The following is a 27410-nucleotide window of genomic DNA, read 5'->3' as shown; positions in this document are numbered from 1 at the left end:
CCAATTAGTTTTGTGTCAGATAACATTTGAAAATATTTCATTGCATCCCTTCCACAAAAAATAAGGTGACTCTAATAGAATTTTACACATTCTAAATTACCCCCAGCATTTAACATAGTTGTCTCCTTTCTATACAGCTTGTCCTGGAGTTGTAGTCCTAGAGAATTTTGTTTGTGGTCACTAGGGGTCAGTGATTCAGCTCCAAGTTAAGATGCTTCAAGGTATTGAAGTTAGGTACTTAAGTTCCTGCTGTAGCCAGTGGAAATCGAGTCAAGTGAATATTTCTGTAGGCTCCACCAGCTTATGCCTTTGACTGTAATGGGAGCTGAGACATCTAGCTCACATGCAGATGATAACATTTAAGTATTTGAAGTAGGAAGATAAGTTTCTCTCAGCCCTTAGGTTCTGCTCCACTCTGGTGAGGTTAGTTTGTCATGGTCCGGTCTAGAGCCAGCTGAAGGTTTCTTGATGGAGAAGGCAAAACTGGATTTGGCCACTCCAGGAACAAAGACACAGGAACACACATTCTGTCCTTACCTTTGATGGCAGCAGAGCTCAGTGTTTTGGTGCCAGTAAAAGAAATTCAGGACAAGGAAGGCTGAGAAAGGCTGGTGGGGCTTGTCAGACCATGCAGAGGGGTGGAAGCTCTGGGAGGAGCAGACGGGCATGTGGAGAAGGGGGCTGGGAGAGCTCAGAGGGATGAAGGGGCTGTGAGTGAGAGTTTCTCCGTTCCCCAAACTGACCTCCACAGAGATTTTACTGGAAGGCTGGGATGGGTCCATGGGGGCTCTCACCTCGGTGGCAGTACGAGGCATGGATCAGATGCACAAGAGAAACCTTCATCTTGGCTTCCAAGCCCACTCCCTTCCCAAAGCTGCCTTTATTTCTTATGTTGCCAGAGTAAGAGCAGCCAGGAGCACTCTCGTACCCCCAGACGCAACATGCATGGCAGGCCTGGCCCCTCAGCCTGCCCACCTGCTCTGCTGCCAGCGCTCGGCAGCACCAAAAGCATAAACAAACCAGGCAGAGGGCAAGCAAATACAGCTCTTGCTGCTTACCCCAATCCCTTCCCATTACAGTCACAGGGAAAGGGATCAGTCCTTCCCCCTCCTTCATCCTTCTCCCGCCTGAGTCCTGGAGGAAGAGTCGGTGTGGCAGGACCCAGCACTCAGTGGGACCCAACAACAGCTACTTTGCCTGGATGGGCCTTAAGTGGCTTGCCCCACTTCTGCCTAAAAGCTTACGAAGTTGTTTTTAAGGATTTTGGCCAAAATAATTTTTAGTAAAGCTCACAGCATCTGAAGGTTTGCTCTTTGGCCGATGCTCTTACCTCTTGACCTGTGCAACTGTTCTTCCTTTGGCATGACATTGAAAAGTAAGAATAGGAAAACGTAAAATAAAGAACAAAAGGAAATTTCCTTTCACCAGAGTTATGTCTGTCTATCACTTAACTTCTCATGAAGTAATTGTTAGCAATTCAGGCATGATTTTGATGTCTCTCCTAAATACTTAACGTGTGTAACTGTTGACCACAATTTTGGACAGTTTCCTGATTATTGATAAATGGTATTCTCCTTCCATGTGCTAAAGCATTAAGGAAACAGGTTTTTATTTTTTGTGGGTTGGGCGGTGGTGTTTTTTTTAAAAATCTGCCATGAATTACAGCTTAAAACAAGTCTAGCCTTCTGCTTTTCTCTTGGTTTCCCTCCTCAGCACAGAATAGAATTACAGTATTTTCCCCACTTACTTAGGTTGTTAGGGACAAACAATGTTTGACGTAGTCGGAAGCCTCCAAGAACTGCTTCTTTAATTTTCTTTGAAAAATTGCTACTTGACAGATAATTATTTTTTCAAAGTAGGATGTGCCAGTCTTGATAGGTCATTATGGACAGCATGGAGCCGTTAGGAGTGAATTTCTCTATTCAGTCACAGCATGGTCAGTGGTGGCTGCAGCTGTTCCCTTTTAGCTCCCTCTACGTGGTTCTGTCCTGATCCACAGTGTGATCCTCAGGAGTAACAGAGAGCATCATCCTCTGGGCCAGGAGAGCCCTCAAAACTCCCTACTAATCTCCCTGAGAAGTTCACCCAGTAGTCTAAATGGTAGCGGTTGTTTTATGGCATGGAGACTTGGCTACAGAGAAGGGAACACAAAGCAACTTATTCTTAATTACTTTTTAAAGAAAATCAGATTTCCTCCATAGTGATCATCAATGGTACTTGTGTTTGGAAGAAAGATGGATTATTCAAAATTAAACCAAATCTGCCCAGGGTAGATTTCCAATGGATCTTACTCCTCTTTAAGTTCACTTACGCTTTCATAAGTAGTTCCTGAATAATCTTTAGTAAGTGTAAATTAAAGAGCCACCCATACTAAAAAAAAATCAGCCAAGGTCTAAATTTGCTTTAGGAACAATTTTAAAAGCAGTGTCCAATTGTGTCAGCCAATTGTGTCGTTCTTCTTGCCTTTTCTGATTTTCCAAACTGTTCAGTTTCCATATCTAAATGGCATTATAAAGCACTGTCATATGTATTTCTTTCGGAATCTTAATCTTCCTGATTAGAAGTCAGTGCCATCTTTGACTACATTTGTCAATAAGAAATGCAGGATATAACTTGGATCTCTAGAGTTTGAGAAGACACTCTTAACAAATCTGTTGAAAACACCACCATAATCAGCTGTATCAGTCGCACTCACCAAGAAGCTGTACCTGCAGACAGGGTTCTTGTACCCACCAAGTTCAGGTCTATCCCATGTAATCTAGAACAGCTCCCTTGATGAGAGGATGCTTACGCTACATCTCTTTTGGGTCTGGTGTCTGACAGGTGTGTGTACAGCCAGGACGTTTCAGCTCCATGCCACTCTGCCAGCTTACCATGACGCGGACCAGCGTGCATCACTCCTCCAACAGCGGGACTGGTGTGGGAGGCAGCCTACGTTTCCAGCGCCTGCTTCTTCTCCAGGCTTGCAGCTGGAAATTGCAGGCAACTCATGGCCTGTTCTGTTTCTGGCAGTTTTCAGGCCTGCAGACCTTAATCCTGTAATCCTCAGAAGTGCCTTTTATGAAAATAAACTTTGTGGTTTTTGAGAAGCACTGAAGCCGCATGAATTAAAAACACCACGTTACCAACTTTCCAAGTGGAGTGACAGATTGTTCCACCCTGTCCTCGTGCCATTGTCAGATAAGAAAATTGAATTCTTCACTCTTCACAATGTTTCCTTGGGTGCAAAAAGAAATACAAATCTTCATAGCTAGAACTGATTAATGTCAATTCTGTAATGACAAGATATTTCAAAATTACTGTCTCATGTCCTTTTCTCTTTAGCAGTCTCCTCTGTTAGAACATGTTTACAGTAGGTACTCTTTTAAACTAGAATTTCTAAAAGGATTCAAAGAAAGAAAACAGGGAAATTACTTTGACATTCAGTGACAGCTGTAATATCATGTAGATCATTACTAATGGAGAACAATTATGGAGGCTCAGAGTTGACTGTAATAGATTTTTCACACGAAGGAGGGAGGATGTTGGACCTACTGTAGAGCTGTGAAGAAGTAATTACATATCATCTTTCATACCTAACAAATGAGGTATTTTTAAAGATGTCACACTCGCCGTGACACGCTCAAGAACATCATGTTCTAGGCAGTGAGGTGTTTTGTTTGCCTTTATACATTTTAGAGCAGCCATCTGTACTGCAGCATTTGTGTGCCTGCTACATATTTTGGGTATGCGTGTACATTACCATTTTCATCTTGTGCCGTTGTTTGGTAACCTGTTACTGGGTACATTGCAGCCACTTAGGACCCATGCTGACTGCTGCCTGTTGTCTTGCCTCAGCCAACGTGCAAGTTCTTTTTCAAAGTGACCTCTTTTCTACTTAGCAATGTGACCTCCTCAGGACTAATACCTCCCATAGAGGAAAGACATCCTATTTCTACAGTGGTATTTATACTGAGGTCTGAGAAGGTTTAATGAAATTCAGTAATTTGAGGTTCAAAACTCTAGTGAGAGATAATTATCCATAGCTTATGAAGATGGAATGGATGCTATTTGAATGCTCCCTTGCTTCAAGGACATAATGCCGTTTGCTTCTGGGTATTCTGTTAATTTTCATCTGATTTTTCAGTTCTCTGTATCAGCACTTCCCTTAGTTACGAGTGGGTTTTAGTTAATGCCACTTGCCTCCTGCCTCTGCCTTACAGATTGTGAAAAATTACTGTAGGGCAGTGTGCATTGACCTGATAGATGGAAGGCTTCAATTGTACCTGCTGTTAGGCTCACCTTTTATTGCATCCAAGTGGAAAAAGAAAGCGGCGCTAGGACATGGCACTTACTCTGCCCGTTTGTGGACTGGAGCTCAGAACCAGGATTTTATATGTAACAGCTACATGAGAATTAACTGAGCCTAGGTTATGTTCATGCCTTGCTTGCATTAACTGGAAAAGGCTGGTGTTCTTCCTGTATTTTGGACTGGCCAGGATTCATCTGACCATTTGTAGAAGGCTTTGCAAAGGAAAGCAACCTCTAACAATACTATTTAAAAAACATCTGTATTTTGTGATCTTAATCACTAGTCACATAAAAAATCTTCAGTGTTTCCTGAAGACATAACAGGGTGAGGGCATATGTGTTTTCTTTCAGTTTATCCCCAAACATCTGTTTTCCCAGTGAATAAAAGTGTAAACAAGAGAGTGAGAAGACAGTTTATTTTCCTGATTTCAATCTTTTTGTCAAACTTTTTCATCTTAGAATAGCACTGTAAAATAAAATTTTGGGAAAGGAGCATGTTCCTAAATACTTGCAGTGTTTAAACCTTTGTTTCCCTTGATAAAAAAATTTACGCTGAAACCATTTTGACTACCTCATCAACTGCCCCCTCATCCCACGTGCTGTGGGAGACATCACGTCTTGAAAATCTTTAAAATGTGTTTAAATATATATTTACAAACATAAATATGTATTTTAAATGTGTGCAAATATATATTTATATTTGGGGGTTTTTTTGTGCCTTGCTTTTCTTCCCATTGGAGGATCATTCAGGCACCTGGCTGCTCAAAGGCTATACCAGTCTGATTTAACTCATGGCCAACTTTGCCACTTGTTGCTTTGCCAATATAGCCTTTAGAGAAGTCCTGGATTATTGCCATGCATTAATAGTTTGTCCTTAGAATAATTAATACGTGCGATCTATCCTGTGGTTTAAAAAAAAAATAACCAAGGACAAAGTACTTGGGTTTTACTCCTGGGCAGAATTGCCATGTAAATGTTGCTAGTGGTGATGTTCACTTCACTGGTTCTCATCGTTGTGCTGATGCCAAGGGCTAATTGGGAAACTGATGTGGCTGAGAGAACCAAATTTGTACCAGACTGCTTTTGTTCCTTTTCAGACGAGTCAGTTTTCATCATGGCTGCCACACAAATATTTGCAGCAGTAAAACACTGGAGGCAGTTCAGGGACAGGAATTTTCGGATAATATAGAGGGGAGTAGAGATGACTTGGCCAAGCTGAGTAAAATACATGTTAGGTCAGTACCATTCTCTCCAGCTGCTACCTTGAATTGTCTTTGACTTCTAGCCTATGATAAGACTAGTCTACTCATCTTTACTGGTCTTGCTATCGGATACATCACCCATATTATCTATTTCAGGGTTTTAAAGCATGTATTTTTAACTGTGGGAGTTAAAAAGATCATGTGCTCTGAAGCAATTGCATTCTAGAAATCACTTAATGCATGGGAAACTTCACAGATCAAAGCATGGTGTAATGTCTTATGATGGCATGTTGTCTGAAAGATGCCAAATGCCCAAGTGGAACCTGAGAATGTTTTATTTTTCAAAGTCTTACAAATTACTGGCATAAATCTGCCTAGCTGAATAGCCCCAGTTAGAAAGTATTGATTCGATGTCATGCAACTGAGATGAGGGAGTAGGAGAAGGAACTTTTCTCACAAGATTTGAATTATTTCTGCAAACATATGTAGTGAATTTCCGTAGTTGTGTTGGTTAAGGAAGCTGTTGCTCAAAACTTTGTCGCACTGGTGACTAGTTGCTCTTTAGACACCTCTTAAGTGAGAAATATCTGGGAAACAAGATATATGCATCCTATATAGCAAGATTTTGCATGTGCCTAAGCGGTTTAATGAGTGCATGCAAGAGGCTGTGGGAAAGCTACTACAAAATCAGAACATAAATAAAATCTGAATAATTAGAGAGTGACAGGGGCTGAGACTTGGAACACCACCACCCACCCACCTGCACTTTGTTGAAGGCCTAACACCTCACGGAGCCAAAAAAAAAGTTCATTGGCTCAGAGAACATGAGGCTGAATTGTGGTGTGAAATGTGTCCCCAAACCTAGCAATTACAGAAATTGAAGTAAGGTTTTGTAGATGAGAAGATAGGGTTTTAATAACAACCATTTTCTTGTCAGGAATTTGGCAGCCTAACCATTCAACAGCTCTGAAGAGAGGTTAACACTTAAGCAAGATTTCTTGTAGGATTTCTGGCCTATTCCATTCCTGATGCAGCTGGGTCGATATTAAAGTGATGTTTTTCAGCACTGCCTGAACCCAGAACGTACAAGGAAGCATCAACGAACAAAAAAAATGAACAGTGGGGGAGAAGAAGAGGGGTGTTGAATTTTCTGATGCGGAGATAAGCTACGACAGGTCGCAGAATGGCTGCCTGGACCCAGACCTCCATGGGATCAGATGGTGCGCAGCGCTGCGCCTGCTCGGGCTCTCTGCAGCCTGCAGACTGCCTGTGCTGCCCGTGTGCGTGGAATGACGACCGGAGGAGAAGAAGGGGACAGTTTGAAAAGTAGCTTCCCAGAAGAAATTCAGGAAGGAGAACGTGATCTTACAGCAGGCAAGGTTTGTAGGGTTCAAGATGTTGTTCTGTTTCCTGCCAAAGCAAAGATAGAAAATAAATTGACACCGCTACCAGAGAGAGTCTTGATAGGTTAATCTCAGAAATGAACTCTTTCAAAATCTTCAGCAGAAATGAGATTTGGTGGGATTAAATGTGATGTAGAAAGAATGATTAGTGGGGCCAGTGACCTGGAGAATGTGGATAAACGTTGGGAGCAGAAGTCTCAGAGAATATAGTGGATATACAGATTCATGAAAGAAAGTAATAACTTTAAAATCTCCCAAAGTGGAGAAGAAAGATCCTGTTAAATATTTAAAGCAAGACATGTTTTCCTTTCCAGAAGCAGGAACAGCTGCAGCGGTAAAGAATTGCGCAGAGCTGCCTGCAACCCTGCCATCCTCTACTCTCAAACAAGCCCAGAGCCACAACACTGAGTTAAAATCCCCAGAACCACACAGGTGGAAGGGCCTTCTGCAGGTCTCCAGTCCAACCTGCTGCTCCAAGCAGGCTCAGCTGTGAGCTCAGACCCAGTTGCTCAGGACATTACCCAGCCAGGTCTTAGGAACATCTTGAGGATGGAGACTGCACAGCCTCAGTGCGCAACCTCTTCTTCAAGAAAATTCAAGAGAGAGCTAGAGTCTTCCGACTTGTGTGGGAGGACGGACGTAAGAGTGTTTCAGGCATCATCCCAGGCTACTTTAGTGAAAAGTAGTCTCTGGCAAATGTAGTACAACACGGGTGTCTCAGAGTGGTTGCCCAAAACCATCTGACAAGGAGACCACTGCTTGGGTGAGCAGAGGTTAAACATATTTGTCACTAAGCTAGGCTGAATTTCCACATTATGGGAAAGAGGTGAAAAAAAGAAAAGAGGAAAGGATCAGGTGGATGGGATGTACAACTGAGTGGTTGACAAAGGTGGGAGCTGACTGTGCCTGCCTTACTATAGTACATTTTAAGGTGAAAACATAAAGGAGAGGCAAAAGAAGATGAGGCCTAATTAAGGAGACTGGAAAAGTAACCTGGGTGATGATTCCCTCTTATGTCAGAGAAATAAAGGCAGTTTTCATCAATGAACTTCCTACTGCAGTTGCTGATATTCAACAGGTCTATAAAAGCATTGGCCAGGTTTATGTTTATGAGGGGAACAGATTTATGTCCTGAAGACAAAGAAAATAAAAGGGTAGGGACTTAGTAAATTATGGTGGAAAAGATCAGCCAATAAAAATTATTTCAGTAACTGTTAAAGGGATGAAAAGCCCTTCTTTATATGAAGCAAAGAGACAGATGTATTATTGTGCCATTGTAAGACATGCATTTAATGAGTGGCCTGAAGGAGATACCTGAGAACATGAGGACTGCTGCTGTGTGCAGTCCCCTCTCCTCAAAATATTGGGGGAAATACTTCCTGAGCAGTCTGTGTTGGGGGAAAAGGCAGTAGGCAGGTTACAAGTCTAGCCCTTGATCAATCCAGATGACTGATAGCTACACAAAGCAGCATACAGAAAAGTTAGCAAACTCATTGTAAGGCTTGTTTAATCAATGCTCTTAAGGGGGAGAAAATCCCTCCTCCTGGAAGAAAGCAAAGATATTTGTAATACTATTAAAAGAAGAGACTGCTTGTCATCTATACGTATTTCATTCATGCTGATTGACCACTTCTCACTAGTATTGACAGACTAGTAACGTGTTAGGTATGTATACCCAGTGCAGTATGGATTCATGGTAGGGGGACAAATTTCACATAATAATAGAAGAGCTCTACCGTGAGCTATACAACGCAGACTAATAATATGTAAGTTATCTGGGGGTCTTCTGACAAAGAAAATGCCATTGAGCAGCTAGAGGGGTTATTTAGAAACATTGCATTTAGGAAAAAGTGGCTTTGGAGGTAAGGTGAGACCTTGTGTTTCTGCTGTGTGTAAGAGTTTTTAGGCTTTTGAAATAGGGAAAGGAACATCTTTAACCTGGTTAATTAACATGGCAGGAACCTCCCTGGTGTCTATAGCTACAGCAGGAGAACATCTGTCTGCAGCAATTAGGCAGGAACTTCCAAACTAAAGGGCCGCTCACAGATGGAACGGATAGCTTGCCAGGCAGATGATGGAGGGCTGTTTATACAAACCCACTTTTCCTCTTAAAAGCAATAGAATAGCAAACACATATCATTGGCAGTCTTTGGGTATAAAATTAATTATGATAAATCTGAAATGTTAAGTGCCTGCTACTTTGAAAAAATTACACTGGGAGGGGAAAACCCCCTCAGATTCATTAAGTAGGGTAAGAATTCATGCTACTGTGACAGAAAAACACAAGGTCTTACTGCGAGTTTATTGTACTGTTTAAAATAGTAAAAGCCTTTGAAGAATGGGTAGAGATGAAGCTTTCTCAGATGTGCAGAATAGCTTTCAGTAAAATGAATATATTTCACACCTGTCCTATTTATTGCTGTTGTTAAAATTAGAGAATTAACATTGTTAAAGAATTTCTTCTCAAAATCTATCAAACATGTAAGCCTGTTTTGGTCAGGGAATATAGTGCCTTGCCAGGAGTTGGGTTTGAAATCATCTGGAGATATTTGAAGATACCCTATGGTGTGGGAGGGGTTTTTCAGTATGTTTATTTTTACTGTATGTAACGTTAATATTTATAGAAAAGTTCTCATAACACTACGTGTTCCGCTATTGATTAGATGACATAGGATTTCATGAGAGCTAAAATCTATTTGACTTCAACAGAAATATGGTAAGACTTAGCACGTAAAATCTCAGAGAAAAAAAATCAAGGAAAGAAGTTTGAACTAAACAGTAGGGAATGATGTAGAATAGTTGCCTTGGATCTCCACCCGCTCCCTCAATCCTCTCCTAAATGCAGTGTAAAGAAAACATTTGTACTCTATGGCTACTGTTTCTCTTTATGATCATGCACATTTTCTGGTGATGGTAAGTAGTGCTACAGAGGTTGCTAGCAAAGGTGCTTCTTTTTGCAGTACCTTGTAATTGTGGAAGAAACTCAAATAACAGCCTCTGTACCACTCTGGTTTAGCTACCTATGCTTTTCTCTGAGAAGCTCATTTTATAGAGGAAGAAAATCCATATGCTACCTTTTACAACTGCTAGGCAAGTTATTGCTCAAAGCAATAGTTTCCTACCCTATCAAACCCCGCGATTTGCTAATAGCTCAGTTTCTCCATCATGTCTCTCATCAGATTAGACCGATCAAAAAAAAAAGAAGGGGATCCATATCTGAAGGACAAATATTCTGTAGCCAGAATCTTCTGAATTCCAATAGATACTAGTGTATAATATAGTATTTTTCCTTTGTATGTGTTAGCAAGTTGAGGATGGATGCAAGGCTTACTTCTTACTAACAGTTACATATATTCCATTTTAGAAAGTAAATATTAACCTCAATTTCTTGCAATTTCTGTCTGTTCCACTCCAGATTTTTACCTGACTAGGAAAAAAAAGATAAGAAGTGAATTTTGGATGTATTTTTTGAAAACTGTATTGGTCTCTGCTGAATTGTCCTTGCAGCCTGACATGACTGCCCTAGGAGTGCAGGGTGTCACTGCTTGTTTTCAGGAGACGGAGTTCTGTGGCTGCTGGATCAAGGTCTCGAATACATGTGATTTTTTCAAGTTGTAATTTCCAACTCAGTTTCTGATCTGAAATGTCAAGACTCCTCAGTCATATGCAAACAGAATAGCGTGTCTTTATAATTATGATAGGACCCTGTTTGCCTGAGGTTGTTTCCACCCCCAACCACCCCCGACAACTTTTGTTCTTTCAGTGACCCCAGTGGTTCCTGCAGTATCTGCAGACTCTGCAGCATCTGAATGCACATGCAGCCACTCAGTTTCTGAAAAAGAAAGATTTGGGAACAGTGACTGCTGCCTCTGCCCCAGGGGCCTGGGAGAGCACTGGCTGGGCTGCTCCTCCCGTGGAAGGCTCATGGCAACCTGTTCCTTTCTTCCTGTTACTCCCAATACCTCATCAGACCAAGACATTTACTTTTCCAGGAGCCCCGGTGATGATACCAGTTACTGAGATTGGAAAATGAGGTCGCAGAGAAGATCAAGCAATGGGAAGGCGACTGGGTCACCTCCAGATCCCCATTCCCGTTTCCATAGAGTTGAAATTAATTTTCCCCTTTTATATACAAATGGGAAGTCAGTTCAGGAAAATGAGATTTGCCTTTTCAGGTGAAAAAACAGGACAGTCTGTTCAACTCCCTTGTGGGGAGTAACCACTTGTAGCCACTTCCACCAGCCCTTGTGCACATGAGATCTCTCTGCCTAGCAGCCATCTGCATCCAAGGCTGCTGAGACACCTGGAGATGGGCCAGCAGATCTCAGAGCAACTGCAGGAGCCAACACAAGGACTGCATGCACAGGTAGTAGGAAATACTGTTCTCCGTAGATCTGGGAAAAAAACAGTTGCTGAGCTTTATTTCATAAAAAGGGAGAGAACAGGAACATCTCATACTGAAACAACAAAACTGAAGGATGGGCTCACAGCTGCAGTATACTTGCCATGCAAATAAGATGGTCCTGGAAGAAGTGATTTATTTTTCTCTATAACAGTCCCTTCGTGCTGCGATGGATCCTGTTGCATTCTGGAGAGAGAATTACTCAGCCGTTAGGTTTTGAGGAGGAATAAAACAGGAAACTTAGTTTAAGGTGAACTGGAATATACATCCTTTGTTAAGGATTTTAGGCATGCTTCTGTCTGCTGGCAGAATTTTAATCAATGTTTTTCTCCATGTAGTTGATATCAGATCGGTGTTTGAATATCCATGAATACGGTGTACATTACCTTGCTACACTTGTGTGGGAACTAACAGAGTACAGCCTTTTTCCCAGTAATATACATCTGGTATTAGAGCCTCGTTCAAAACATTAGTCAGTTTTACAACTATAGACAGAATTTTATGACAGTCTTCAGTAATGTGACAATGATGAGCTGATTCTTACAAATTTTCATGGGCTTTCTCTTCAGTGTAGAACCAAATTAAAATTTAACATTTTCAAAATTTTCAAGTGTTTAGGTAAGCGTTTCACTGGTTCAGTGAGACCTAGCCAAATGTTTGGGGAGAGAAGGATCTTGTGAATTTTCTAGCAGAGTTTCTGAATTGCTTTTCTGTAATAAATTCAAAAGCTAATTTGCAGAACCTTTGTATTAGATATCATTTGTGAGTAGAGTCTAAGTAGTTAAGATTATTTTTCATACAGTTCTTGATTTTTCTTTGGTAACCATTAGCTACTGAATATACTGTTCAGGTAGAGTCTAGGAAAAACAACTTTTTTCTGGATATTACTTTAAGATATACTCAATGTTTATTCAAGCCAATCTGTTTTGAAGAAAAAGTCAGTAATCTTACTGCTTTTTCTGTGTTAATGTCTTGCAATTCCCAGAACAAACAAAAAAAAACCAAAAAGAAAAAAAATCTCTGCTTAGTATGAATTGCACAACAGTATGATGAATCGAGAAATACTTTTTATATGCCTTCACACGCACATGCCAAGAAGTCCCTGCCAGAATTACTCTCTATTGGAATTTACAGGAGTTTGTGAAGAGCAAATACTGAAGCACTGTCTTGCTCTTTCTCCTTTAAAATACTATCTGAGGAGGAGCCTGAGGTGCTGGATTGCTCATAAAAGGATCTGTTCAATGAATATGTAAGACAGAACTCTTGAGTTGCTAAGCTGTAATTTAAAGGTAAACTTTGAGACAAAACAAAATTAAATTATTGTTTGTACAGTTTATTGTTCCTTTGGGATTTATAAAAACAACTCCAGTATTTTTTGCCTCCACCCAAAAAAGTCTGTTTGTTTGTTGTATTAGAAGTTTTAGATTGCAGTTTCCTCCACTTTCTGAAAGACTTTAACAATTATTTGAATTCCCTGAGAACATGTTAAAACACAGGAGACAAAAACCTCAGCTTCTGTTTTCAGCCCTAGTTGTGGAGAAAGGCAGTGTTGCAGCACATGCTGTCAGTGAGAGGACCGGGTACTGCTCATGTAAAATAGTTTGAAATATTCACCATATTTTTTTGCTGGTTTGGTTTTGTTGTTTTTCTATATTAACAAAAAACAGGGATAAAATGCACAGGGTTTTTAGTTAACTTCAAATACAAAGTAATGTACATAGTACAATTAAGGATGTTTACTAGTGACACTTCCTAAATGATGAAGTAATTGGAAGACGTTAAATAGGAAATTCTTACAGGGTGTCTTGGCCTCTGGAAGGGATATGATGCCGGCACACTCCGGGCTGCCAGCATCCCCGGGAAGCTGCCTCGCTGGCTCCATGGGCGTGGGGTGCCTGCACATGCCTCCCGGTAGCGTTCTTGGCGCTGACGCAATAGATGAAGCTTTGGCAAAGTTTATGCCCGTGATGGGCCCAAATCGCAGACCTGGCTTCTAGTTGTAGGTCCAGCATAGTGGTTCATGAATGGAGACTTCTGGTTAGGCCAGTTAGCAGATTAATTAGTAGAACAATTTTTATAGTGTTGATGCATGTTTCTGTCCATTCATGGTGGTTTTGGAAGATTATTAAAAAAACACGCATTGGTGCAAAGTTTGAGCAGCAAGTAGTTCACTGTCTGAAAACCAGGATTTTTTCCCACTTCTTGTGGAAGGATGTACAGAGTAGGAGGAAGGAGGAAAATACTTTCCTTCCCCTGCTCTGTCCATCCTCCTCAGCAAGGGGCCAAGCACGATCCATTTCTGTTCCCAGGGCAAGACAGGGTTTCCCTCCCTTCAGGTATGCCTGGCCTTTTCTCCCAAAGCGTAGTGTTTGGTGCAGGTCCCTTATGTGACATTGCTATTTGTAACTTCAGTGTCAAAGTGAAATCAAGATTAGGTGTACATAATTACGGGATGAGGGAAGAAGGTGGTGATGTAAAGGATCATTGAAAGGGGCTCTGGTTACAGTGAGCTATGTTTAAGCCTCTCTGCATATCTTGCTAGTTGTTCTTCCTTTCAGATATTAAGGTTTTGCAGTTTCTGGAATAAGGAGCAGGGATAGAACCCCAGATTCACCAGAACAAGTTGGGCAGAGGCTACCTGGCAGCAGCTTGCACATTTGATGGGCTCAGCGAGGCCATTTATGAGGTTGCCAGCACACCTGCTGGGGAAGAATCCCGGGCACCAGCTGCTCCTGCTGCTGCTTGACGTCCCGGTCAGGAAAACACAAAGGTTCCCCAGGTTCTGGGGAAATACCAGTCTTTGCCAATGGCAAGCACCTAATTAGATTTGTTTATCAACTGTTTTTGTAATTACAGAAATATGTAGCTAATTATTTTTCTTTGAGGCAGCTCATGCTCACCTCTCTTAAGAATGTGCAATGAATAAAGAAGGTAAACTGTTATTTAATTGTACTTTAGACAGTAAATATTTAATGCAACTGAACCGTAACAGAGAATGGGGGCACTGAGAGTAGGCTAGTGCGTGAGTAATATGAGGTTGGTTCGCTTGTGCCACACTTTTATAGTTTTAAATTTTAAATGCATAGTACATAGCAAAGATAGTCCAGATCAATGATCTGTTTAAGTGCAAGAGGTAGCATATTTATGTGCTAAATTCTAGCAAGGTTAGGGTTCCAGATTTGGTGGTTTGCATTTTTTTTTTCCCCCCAAAATCCAGTGTCAAAACAGGAAGAGAAAAGCATTTTTCAAATGGTAGAAGAGTCAAGCTCAGCTTCCACTTTATGCAGCTTTATTCCTGTGTCTAGCATCAAAATTAAAAAGGTTCCACTCCAAATAGTTATATTACCTAGATATGCTATTTTTATTTTTTTCTAAATAGAAAAACATTCTTATAAGAAAAAGAGGTTTTTATCAAAATAATTTTCTCTGGTGAAGAAATATTACATGATAAAATGTGGGCTAGCTCAGGAAATACTTATCTTGAACAAGCAAATAATACTAAGGTTACCTGTGCTTATTTTGGACAAAGGTTTCTTGCCTTATGGTTCAATAATTCACTGAGTTATGGCGGCATTTGTATGTTCCACAAGGAAACTAAACCAAATTTAAAACTAGTAAGAAAGAAGGTTTTCAGCTATTTGCCATAGATACTGCTTCTGAATACAAAAAATAATTTATTGCAATATATGATGTACAAACAAAAGTCAAATCATTAATCTCAAACATTTGTTCTTGCAGTCTCGTCCGTAGATAAAGCTCTCAATCAGAGCAAAGCTTCTGGCAGTGAGCAAAGTTTTCTCCTGCAAGATATTACAGGCACCTTCTTGTGCTGCCGAGCCAACGCTCAGTGCTTCCTTCTCCTCCTTCCCCCTTTCATTGCTCTCTCCCAGCCATGGAGACTCCTGGGGCAGCCCCATCAGGAAGAGTAAGTGGCCAATACTGCTGGGCTTGCTGGTACAAAGCCGCGCAGTACTCCAGCCTCAGGAGAAGGCAGTGAGTAGAGGGGAGGCTGAATTACAGTGAGTCAGACAGAAGGGGAGGAAGAAGAAGGGTCATACCTGAGTTAGGAATATGTACATATATATGTATAGAGCAGAGGGGAGTTGGAAAAGAGGGCGTGAAGAACATGCAGAGACTGATGAAGGATCATCCTGTGGTTAATGCACAAGATTGAGACTCATTTACTTTATTGTGTCTCAATTTACCTCTAAAGTTGACTCTGTACTGATGTACTTTGAAGGGTTGTGCAAGCACCATACGATCTTTAGACAGAAGTTTTAGATACGGGGAGACAGGCTGAATCAGTAGAGACTGAATCTCCTCTTGTGTGAGGTGAATAGCAGCCATGCAATTCTAGCACAAAATGAGAAGGGAGCAAATCCCAAAGGTCTTGTACTTTTCCTACTTGGATCCTTCACAGGCAAAACTGCCATTCTGTAAAAACTATTGACAGACTTCAGGTTTTGGCTGATGTTAAGCATTTCAAAAATAGGTGATGTGTTGCTATAATGGCAACTGCTGTATTACCACTTAGAGTTTTGAACATGTATCTTCTGTAGTTTCATTGGAGAGGGAGGGTGTAGAAATCTCGTGGGCAAAGCTGTGGAAATAGAGGGAAATTTTCTTAAGTGTTAAGAGTTGAAAGCAAATTTTGGTTTGATGGCATGAGTAAAACCCTCTGCAGTCATTTTCTTTGAATGTTGTCTAACTTAACTGTTGCTAGTACAAAAAGCAGAGATAACTAGAGTTTGCATTGTGGCGATGTAGAAACCATGACCAGGACTGCAGGTAGAAGATGTTGTTGAACCACTGAGGCCCTGCATTAGAGAACTCACTGTCTACACAGAACAAACAAAACACAGAAGTGGAAAACTGAGGCATGGAAAGGAAACAATTTGTTCCAAAAGAAATCAGGAAATGAGCTCCGAGCTTATTATTGCCATTCTGCATTTTAATTCCAAGGGTGCCCTCTCCTTCAGAAATAAAAAATGTCAATCTCAACTTATTGAACGTTTCCCCAAAACAAGTTCCATTTGTTCTATTCCACTTTGGATTTATCAGTATTTTTCTATAAATATGTATGTCATTATATCCATTGTTATTTTACATAAAATAAGTATACATAATATATCAAATTTTAATCAATGTTAGGTAAACTTGGATTGTAGTGTCAACCAGTTTCTGCTTGTCTACCTAATAGTGCCTTAGGAGAAAATGAGAATGATACCTTGTGGCTCGGGTAACTCCTCAGTGCAACCCATAAAATGCATATACTTGCAAACAGTGGTTCTTGAGGAAACTGTGAAATAAAAAATGAAAAGTTAATAAAAAAGATCACTTAACATGTTATAGGTAGGTGAGAAATGAGAATGCAGAACAGTAAAGCAAACTTAGTTGAATAAATGCTCGACAATTACCTCAACTTTCTGCAGAAAGAGAATCTGTCCTTCAATGGCAAAACCTTCACTGGCGGATTCAAGGATTCCATTTGTGTTCTCACAGTGGAAGCATTTAAAGTGCTGATAATGGTCAAATCAGAAATCTATGTAATAGAGTAAGATGTAGATGTTTGAGAGAATTCAGTTTGAAGTTGCAATACATAGGCAAATGCAAAGGGGTCTCTGAAAGAGCAGCTGTATCTAGAACATTGTTACAGTTAAGAAAATATAATTTATAGTTTGGATAACTTAGAGTCTGGGTGTAACTGTGAGTGAAGAAAATCATATCTTTTGGGCACTGGCAATAGAAGTAGCTTGACCTAATGCACTATGCATAGAGATCTGAACTCTATACCTCTTTTTGGCATTAGTCTTGGACAAAACACAGATTCTTTGTGCTTTTTCTGTTACACAAAATGAATGTCATTATATGAAACTACTTAACCTATTTTGGAAATTGGTGTATATGGAATTGGAAGTGTACAAGTCTTAGAAGCTTGTTATTAAATACATGTTTATTTTAATAGTTGGGAGCCTAGCAGAAGACTAGAATCCAAAGAGTACAATTTCAGTAACTAATAATGAGGTTTTATTTATGCTGTAGTTTATTTGGAAGAGGGATGGGAGTAGCATGACAGTAAGGTATTATCTTCAAAGTTGCCATGGTAATGCAATCTACTACCTGTTGCTAAGAACATGCTGTAGCTGTTATTACTTCTATTACAGCTCTTAACATTTCAAGATGTATCCTTTAGTTTTTAAGGAGTTATTTTAGGTTTGGTTTCATACGTTAAGAAAACCAGTAAGTTTTGCCACTTCCAGCAGGGGTCTAGAGCAAAAGCAATGATAGCAGTGCAAGAACCTGATTCTGCTAACATAGCTCCCATCTTCTAACGCAGAGTCATTTACAAGCTATCTAACCATTTAGGAAGACAAGAATTATCAAGACAGTTCAGTGCCCTATCTATATTAATACACGCTTTCCCTGGTAAGTCAGTGATCATTATTTGGAGACAGAAAAGACTAAAGCCCCAACAATAATACAGTATAAAAACATCAAAATACAGGCAGGTGGTCCTTTGCACTAGCACTAGAAATGGTAATATCCAATTTACTAAGAGGTTCCTGTCCATTGCAAGTCTCATTTCCTGATCCAGCGAAGTGCCCTGGGACCTCTTTTAGTACCCTGGACCCTGCTGAGCAGCAGCAGTATGATAAGCCTCAGGTCAGCCGAAGTGCTGCCGTTCAGGACCACAGCAACAGTGAGACTCGGGAGGCCATCAGTCATATGCTACTGCTTGTGAGTACTATAAACTGCAGGCAAGAATGGGAATTATAAATGAATCACTCAAAAAAAAAAGCAGAATAACGTCTCCTTCAAGCTGCCTGTTCTCCCAGGCTTTCATTTTCATCTTTTACTGGTGAGTTCAGCCCTGTAGGTAGTAGTAGATGGCTAGCACATTGCAATATAGTTCAAGCGATATATTTACCAAAGTCAGGATGGTTGTCTAAACTGTTCCTTTCAGGTATGGAGGTGGTGATAGATGACTTCTGTCTTCTGCACTTACAATGCTGTATTTATACAAGTCTCTCTGCTTTCTGGTTGGATTCTTTTTTCCAAGACCTGTCTCCTCCTTTTAGTTCAATAACTCTCTCTTCTTTGCAGCTAGATACCAACATTTGTCTGTCTTTTCCTCTGCATATGAAAGCGATTGGGTGAATTTTGCAAAATTTGTGCTGGCAAACTCCTATATCTGGATTTCTCATGTCTCCAAAATGAAAAGTTTGTACGTGAACAAGCAGTCAGTAATTTGCCAGTGTTCTTATGCTCCCTTTCTGTCTTTGTGTCCTGTGGTTTAGCACTTCATGTAAACTTTTATATTAACGTTTGTGGTTTTGTCTAGAAAATACTGATAGCTAAGTAAGTATCACACAGTAGTATCAAAGAGCTACTTATTTCTTTATTTATAGAGAACAGTACTCCAATTACTATTGCATAACAAGTGCTGGTTTTTGTTTAACTGAGCTGTGGGATAATACTACACTGTATGAGCATACACAGTACGTGTTTGGCAGGTGTGCCCACATTGCTGTGAACTGAAGGTATATGCATCTATTATACTTATTACTAAATAAATAGTAACAGTCACAGGGATAATCACAGTGAAAAGCATACTTACAGATAAGAGGTTTGGTGTGGTCTCAGCTGTCTGAATACGATCCTCACAGGCAAGGTCTCAGATTCTTCCCCCGGTATGCTGTGCTCATAATCATGGCACTTAATTTAGGAACAGAAGTGTCTTAGACTCCATCTGCAGTCAAAGTCAAAAACATGTAACTCTGAAAGGCAGTTCAGTCTCTTTAAGCGTTAGTCACTGGGCAGAGGCACCTACTTCTCTCCACTGAGTTACACCTACGAGTACCTGAAATACATCTGACCTTAAGGCAATAATTCATAGCCCATTATCAAACTCAGAAACAGTTGAAAGCACTTCCAGTGCAGTGTAATGTATTGACATTTTGGAAAGCTACCTTCTTTAGCACATGCAGGATTATCTATCCTAATCGATTCTGACCATTTTTTCAGTCAGAGGTAGCTACTTAGTTTTGCAGGCTCTATGTTTGCTCATGCAAGAACAAACAGGTCTGTTGTGAAGAGGGCAGTGTGGGTACTGCTTCAGTATCTGAACTTCTGATGACTGCTGTTAGCTGGTTCTCTATGGCAATTTTCTAATCTTGGATTTCAGTTGTCTGCAAGCATTTTTCCCGAAGTCTGCATGTTGTAATAGCCTTGCCTCAAGATATTTCAGTTCAAAATCTTTTCACCGGAGTTGCTGATGTGATCTGATATGACCAGCTGTTAAGGGCATGCCTGTGGATCCTAGCATCTTCCTCTGGCTGTATTTCCAGGTAGGCTATGCCTCAGTGCAAAAGCAAACTTAACAGGAGACTTTTAACATTGAGGAGGGTTTTATGAACAGGTTGTCAGCTTCTGTTTCTTGCCTTTTACTCATTGGCACAAGCAGTGGTGATAATACTGTTTAAGAGATGAAGGTACAGCAGTTGTATGGATTTTGGTCAGTAAAGGAGGGCAGAAATTACAGCTGGCGAGTACAGTCAGGCAGTGCCACTAGTTTATGTTGAGCATAAGAACCACCATTTACTCCAAAATACAGTTTTGTAAGAAAACAAGAGGATGAGTGAAATGTTTCATCTGCAACTTGCTAGTCTGGAGATGGAACTTTGAGTAGCTGAAATTCAAGTAATTCACTGGTTAAAAAAAAAAAAAAATCATTCATGGGGTAGGACCACTGCAGGGGAAATTAAGTGATTTTCTATGTAAAAAACATTTGCAAAACCAAATGATGGTTTCTACACCATCATTTCATCCCCTTTTGGTAAAAAGGGAGTACCAACAGTTATCTTCCTTTGCAGGGCATTCTGAAATGAAACTGCAGAACACATTGGATGAAATTACTACTTAAGAGCTCATTAGGACTATTACCAGAAATAGAACCATGCGTCGTATGGCACAGAAAGCCTCATGTTTTGGAATATTTACGTGCTTAAAAATTCAGTGCTTACAAATCGGTGAGCTGGCTGCCCCAGTTTCTCCTGCTGGAAAGGAGGGTCATCCTGTCTCTGTAACCTCCAACATCAGTCTCACCGTGTCTGTTCAGAGGAAGTGTTCTTGTTCACTGAAGATCTTATGCATGTGAGGAAATCTGCAGACAAGAATTTACAGTAACCTTTATAACACTAATACAACGGAATGAAAATAATCCAAGCAAGCACAAATCACCATGAACAAGCATTACATGTCTTCAAATCAAAAATAATTCCAGTAATTCTGCGACTTGTTTTTAACCTAACTTTTCATCTGAGTTTGCTACTTCTACACAATGTTTCCCTCTTTTAGAAAAAGTTTCCACTAAAACCAGAATGATGCTTAAAACATCAACAACTCATCTTCCTTCATCTCAGAAATCCCAAGCCTTTTCATAAGTGAAATAGTGAAGGAGCCAGGGTCTCCATGGAGGCCACGAGAGGCCTTACACTACTGCCACTCGGTTTTCCATGGAAAGTACTCAGCCACTGCAGTATGTGTCCTAAAACAGTCAGCTTAAGAAATATTTGGATGAAAATTGTAGAAAAGCTTGACTAGAATAAATACTTGTAACCTCTTGTGAATTTGCTGTGGTATTCCTGACTTACCACATGGAGCTGCGTACTAAATAAAATCAGTAATTTGGTGGCTGGTCCTAACTTCTGCTGCATGAAGCTGTTCTGTTGTTTTGTCGCAGCTATGGCCCTGTTTTCTCTCCTAATTTGTTGTGCTTGCTCAGTGAAATTGAATCCCACATCATTTCAGGCAAGTCTTGGAGAAGTTGTTTTCCTCGGTGCAGATGGCTCTTTCTTCCAGATGTGACAGGCAGCTAAGAGCTGCTTCATTTTTTTTCTTGAAATCACGCTGACGCTGTGGCTGCAGTAGTACTGTGGTTCTTGCCCCGTATCTGATTTTCCCGTGACTATAAGCTGTCCTGCGTGTCAGTCGCAGCATGCGCCAGACAGGCTCCTGTTATCTAATGTAGGTTGCTTTGGTTTGGTTGGTTTGTTTTCTCTTCTGTTTTAATGAGGACAAAGTAAAATTCAAGAGCGCGGTGGCTCCTGGGAGATGTCCCCGCTGGAAGCTCTTGTGGCAGCTTGGCTCCGGCAAGGGTGCAGCCCTTTGTGTTTGCGGCCGCAAATGTTCCACCCTTGTATCTTCAGCCCAAAGCAGCCAAGGAGAACCTGTACCCTTGCCGTTTCCCTTCACCCTGCTTGTTTCACTTGGGAACACAATGAGCTGTCAAAATTTCCTGCCCTGTTTCCACAGAATCCTTCCTTTTGCTCCAAAAAGGATTATTTATCTAAAACTGCTAATTGCATAAATTGCCAGAACAATTGTTTAGCTTGATTTTAAGGTGGAGAGCAAAGAGATGTAAAGGTCTGTTGGACTGATGAAAATCACCCTGAAAGTCCTCTGTCAGAGCGAAAAACAGAGAGTGGTGTGTTGCCATGAACAACCCTTGCCTCTCAGACAGTAAAAATCATCTGGTATGGTGTACATCTGGTGCAATGCCTATTTTTAGCCTCTCTGTTGAGTGTACTTAGAGGTAGTTAAAAGTAATAGGGAAGAATATAAATGTTTTCCACATCAGTGAGCCAAGAAAAAAATGGAGGAAGGCAGGTGTGGCTGATGTAGCCCACCATCGCTTCTTAACTAGTCTTTCTCTAATGATGTAGAAAGAGACTAGGTGGCACCTGGCAAAGTATTTTGAAATAACAGATTCATGAGGTAGAGCTGCTTGATAACATCTTTGACTCATCAGAAACTTGCCTTCCCTGAGGGTAAAGTTAATAATCCTCGAATATAAGGGTTTTAGTGGCTTTTACTAAGTCAGCGAGGATGCAGATTTATTCTGCATATAGATTCCGATAGTGCTAGAGACAGCCCAAACTTCTATTGTCTGTAAAAAATGTAAAATGACACAAATAGCCGATCAGAATCATCAGTAATTTTCCATGACTTCAGGCCCTCAGCTTTGCTGGTAAAGTAAAACTCATTCACATTTTCTTAGTTTGAAGAACGTAGAGCTGGTAGCAAGTTTATCGATCATCATGCATAGTCCTTAAGTATTTCAGGTCATCTTTCAGCATGTATAAAGCCTATGCCATCAGCTGCTTCAGTTGTTTTCATCTCCTCCTTCGGAATGATATTCTTCTGCTCACCTAAATGGTTCTTTTCCCACTCGGCTGCTTAGCAATGGTGGGCATCAGTCCAGGGTGATTTTCCTCTTATGAAATGGTTCTTCAGTGCCCTGATCATCTTCCTAGAGGTCCTTCTTTCTACTTTTTCCAGGAGGAATTCAGCCTTCTCATAGACAGTGTGCTTTGACTAATAGCATCAATACCTCCCTTGCTTTCCTTCTCTTTACTGGAATTACCTTGCCTGAATAGTGTACATATGTGTCTGAGCTGGCTAGTCTTTAGTTCTGTGGGAGACATCAGCAGCACCATGAGAGGAAGCTGGACTAGCAGTAAAATGAAAGTGGAAGCTGCAGGTAGCTGGGCCGTAAAGCAGTTGCGGCAGAGAAGGTGACAGTAGCAGTGAACTTTATTTTTAAAAACTGTAGCTGTATATACCTGGTATCTCCCAGCTTTGTGTTATCAGCAGGTCTCACTAGTGCTCTCCTAATTCTGTGTCAAGATCATCAATAAAAAGTTTGAAGATCATTCCGAATATGAATCTTCTAATCATGCAGTAATTGTTCCCAAGCGAAAGCTTCCTTTCAGTGCACCTTGTTATCTTCTTACTTTTAGTCTTTTCTGACTTCGGTTTTTGTACTCATCTCTTGCCTTCTCTTATATGTTTAACAAAGTGCATATGGTTGAAATGCACTACAGTATTGATCTTTTCCTCTTGTCTAACAGGTAGCTATTTTATTCAAGGTAATTAAGTATCAAGTTTTATCTTGTATGGTCTACTTTTGGTAAGCTCACATTGTGTTTTCTTCTGTGTTCCAGTTGTCTACCTACCTTTAGTGATCTCTTCCTCAAAATTTGGGGTCATGCTATTAAGATCAGAGTTAGGCAATTTTTTCAATACGTAAATGTGTATGATTTTGTTATTCTCTAGTACTATGGTACCTGTCTTGAGCAGATAGATAGATATATTATTTCACATCCAGAAAGAAAATCAATCTTTCTGGGTTTGCAGTATCACGTCTTGGGTTTTTTTCAGATTTTTGGAGTTTAAGTTGCTCTCTTTTTTTGAAGTACCTGTTGATTTAGTCAGGAGTGACACATTTATCAGTGTGTTAATGCAGGGGATTATTTGCAGTTTCCTGTTAATTCATTGGTGCGTACAGAAAAACAAAAGCCTCAATCAAGGTATGCTCATGCTCTGAATTTACACCCGCTCTTAATTTGCTGATGCTTGTATTAGTGACAGGCTCAAGCCTGTCTGGTTTTGGGGGGTTTATATAATGTGTACCATATGCTTGCCATTCTTACTCGTTCTGCACGAATCAGCCAATCTGATGGGTCTACCTGTGGCGGAGAGCAATGCTTTCAAGTCTGGGTACTGCCTTATGAGCTCTGACTCGTGGGTGCTGATGAATCTTGCTTCGGTGTTTTACAAACTCTCCAGCTATTTGCTCCACCCTTCTGCCCTTTAACAGAAGGATCACAGGGGAATAGGTTTATATACCTCTGTTGCCACAAGTTGCACGTGATTTTAAACTGCTGATGAAGGTAGACCCGCACTGTTATCATACCTTTGAAGTGCAACAGCTGAAGAGCAGGCAGAGGTTTGCATCTCCTGCCCCTGCTATCAGGAGGGGTAAGTTGGGTCAACAACAGCTTGAGCTGTTTTGGGCTGGTTCCTTAGAGCGAATGGTTGGCAAGCAGGAGCTGAGTACAGGGAATGCATGTTCTGTCTCTGGAAACAGAAAAGCAAAGTGAAAGTAACAATGAGAGAAAATAGATTTATATTTATAATCAAAAGTGACTGTGTTTGAAATATTCTTAATTTGAGTGCACGCTCCTGTGTCTTTCGTACCTCTAAGGACCCCTAGAGGGCATGGAAGTTTTTCTCCACCTCGAATATTTAACTTAATAGGTCTCCTTGGCTTTCTTCCCTTAAACATAATTGTAAGCACATTTTGAGTGAACATTAGATAGAAAAAAAATAACAGCATCTAACTAGGTCCTTCTTTTACGCTGCAAGATGTTTTCTTGGTTTTGAACACAAGCAGTAGAAGCTAGCACTAGCAGCCAAATTCTTGAATTATTTTTGTTTAGATTAGTCAGATGCTATATTCGTATCCCAGAGGAAGCACAATTCAAACTAATAATTCATCATTCTATTGCAAACTTTGAGAGGCCTACCATGTGAGCTGTCTGAGGAAGTGCAGCGGGTATGCTTTCAACACTGTGGCCTGTGCTTCTGTAGAAGAGGAATTGATATTGTGAAGAACTGGAGTACTCTAACCTGAACCTCCAAAATCTCCAAACTTAATCTTAGTTAAGAAATTTTAATATTTTGGTCTTGTTATTTGCCTATAAAGAAACAATTACATTACAGTACAAGTTATTTAAGGTTATGGAAATATAAAAATGACATCTGCTTCCGACTACTTCCTATCTACTTGGGGAGAGATTTTGTAACTCTTACTCATCCTGAGTAGCATTTTTCTCCTTAAATGAGTTTTGCCTATTTCATCAGTATTACATGGTAAGTCAGGTACTAATCAATGTGAATTACACAGTGATACTAATTCTTAGTATTGTGTTGTCACTTTAAGGTTTTTAAATATACATCCTGAAGCTCTGGAGTAATGCTTATCTAAGAACATCAGGTTTCACTTACATAAAGCAGCTTCAGTGTTTGAGGAGAAGGCTGACATTTTCCAGAGTGCTTAAAGAGCAGAAAGTAAAACAAAAACAAACAAAAAAAACCACCTTAAAAAAAAAACGTTCCTATTTTGTTTGGGGTTTTTTTCATCAGCTCATGATTTTGAGACCAGTCCCACAGCTTTGGAGGTCAGTTGGACTGTGAGCCTAGTCCAAGGTTGAGACCTTTGTGTGTGATGCCATGACAGTCAGAATCCAACTGGTCTTGTCTGGGCAAAAAAATGGACTACTCTTGAAGCAGTGAGAGTCTACTTACTGAGCAAGAAGCTGTTCAATACGATAAACACGAGGGGGTTTTGTGCCTTTGTTCTGATAAGAGGATCAGCTGTACTGCTTTACCCAATTACCCAGGGCTGTCATGGGAGATGATTTTTTGGACCTTAGTTTTCCCACTAGAGGAGCGTAACGTCATCACTCTGAATAGAAAATAGATCAAGATCTAAACAGCAGAGAAAGGCAGCTGCCCATTCTAACATCTCTGGGGATTTTGTGTTTTGCAGGAGATGCACGGGTGAGAGGTCAGACAGGGGTTCTCTCCGAGCGCCGTGGCTCCTACCCGTTTATAGACTTCCGTCTTCTTAACAGTAAGTGCAACCCTTCCTTCAGGTCTGCATTAAAAAAAAAAAAAAAATGTGTATTGAAAGTATACAAACCAAACTATCTCATTTCATACATATCTGTAGTTCAGCTGTCTTCACACAGTCAGCATTAATAATTCCGTTATTCCCACCCAGTGTTTGACTGTGAAATGTTTTGATTGTATGAATACTGTCCATAATGCTGAGTCTGTCAAGTAAATACAGTAGTGCCATGGGATGTGCTGGAGGGGACAGGAGGTGCTTCAGAATTAAAAAGATAAACCTCTGTGTCCTTTAGCCTCTTAGCCAACAGTTGGAACAGATTTATGTGAGTCTGTTATCCGGTCATATAGAATTGGCACAGAAGAGGAGCATGTGACAGCACTGACCAGTGGTTTACAATAACATTAATTTTTCCAACAATTAGAACCCAATCCAAAGCCCCATGGAGTCTTCTCATTGACGTCAATGGATTTTGGGTCAGGCCAGCAGTGAACATCTGTTAAAAATAATCTTAACCTCATTTTGATTGAAGTTATTTTGCCACTGTTGTAAATAAAGGAGGGCAAATCTAAAAGAGAAAAAAAAAAAAAAAAAAAGAGATACTGTTGGATTTTTTTCACCTGATGGATTCTCTGTACTGATGCAGACCCATTAACCAGTGTGTAAAAAATAAATTAAAATAAAATAAAAAGACAGAGATCACCTAGTCTTGGGCTCTGTAGCATTCAGTCTGGATGCTGTGTTAACTCCAGTGTTCAGACACAGGCAGATCTCGATGTGTCCTTGTGTACTGCACAGACCACTCCGTGTAGCCTTTGAACAAAACCTATTCACCATCTTCATCAAAACAGACTGAAACTCCAACAGTTTGTTTAGTGATGACACTTTTAAGCTTCTAGCGATTATGCTTTTCATTAAAAGGCAATTATCAAACCAAAGTTTTACATCTCCTTTTTGCAACTGCTTACCCGAGTGCGTGGGGAAGGGAGGTAGGTGGCAGGGAGTTTGGGGGGAAGCCCAGCCACAAAGGATGAGGTCTGGCTGGGGGTCAGGAGAAAAGAGGGGCTAATAAGAAGGGGAGGACTTGGGCTCTAATCAGCTGCGTTCACCCAAGCTGGTAAAGTTACCGCTGCCTGGCAAAGTGCTTGCTTTCAGTCTTTCCAATAAAAGGTGTCTTTTAGGTCGTAAGTCCATCAGCGTGCTTGCTATGGCTGAGGTAGAAAGACACGAGGGGTAAGATGGGTCCAGCAGTTTTCCCAGGACAAAGGGAATAACATACTGGTTGAGCAGAGCTCTGAGGATAATTTAGTCCTGGCTTGCCAATGAAAAATGTGAAGAAAAACCTGTTTTATGCTAGCTGGAAATATTACTGTTGATGCCCTTAAAAGACTGAGACAAAATAAAACTTCTTTTCATTCATGAAGTAGAAGTGAATATATATTCACATTCAAGTGTGACTAAAATAATAGAAATTAATAGGTCTTTCCTTTTTATTTTGAATACATACACTTTATTTAAAATTCTCATCACATGTTCTTTCCTTTCCCTGGTTAAAGAAACCAAAAACTCTTCAGCTCTTTTTTCTGGTGATAGGGCTTTCACTTTTATCCCCTGTAGGTGAATCCTGCCATCCTTCA

General features: G+C 40.5%; 1 protein-coding gene across 2 annotated transcripts in view; it reads left to right on the top strand.

Annotated features, from left to right (window-relative positions):
• The window catches only part of PDE7B (phosphodiesterase 7B), a 180843-nt gene that overhangs the window by 119208 nt on the left and 34225 nt on the right, over positions 1-27410 (top strand). For both annotated transcript variants that reach the window (XM_030022457.2, XM_030022456.2), the window contains one exon: positions 25693-25776. In XM_030022457.2, the coding sequence (XP_029878317.1) occupies positions 25693-25776 (84 nt within the window). The remainder of the gene's footprint in view (positions 1-25692; positions 25777-27410) is intronic.

This window comes from Aquila chrysaetos, chromosome 8 (genome assembly GCF_900496995.4).
Source record: "Aquila chrysaetos chrysaetos chromosome 8, bAquChr1.4, whole genome shotgun sequence".
Taxonomy (NCBI): Eukaryota; Metazoa; Chordata; class Aves; order Accipitriformes; family Accipitridae; genus Aquila; species Aquila chrysaetos.
Note: the sequence above shows the minus strand (reverse complement) of the source record. Positions and strands in the feature narration are given on the sequence as shown.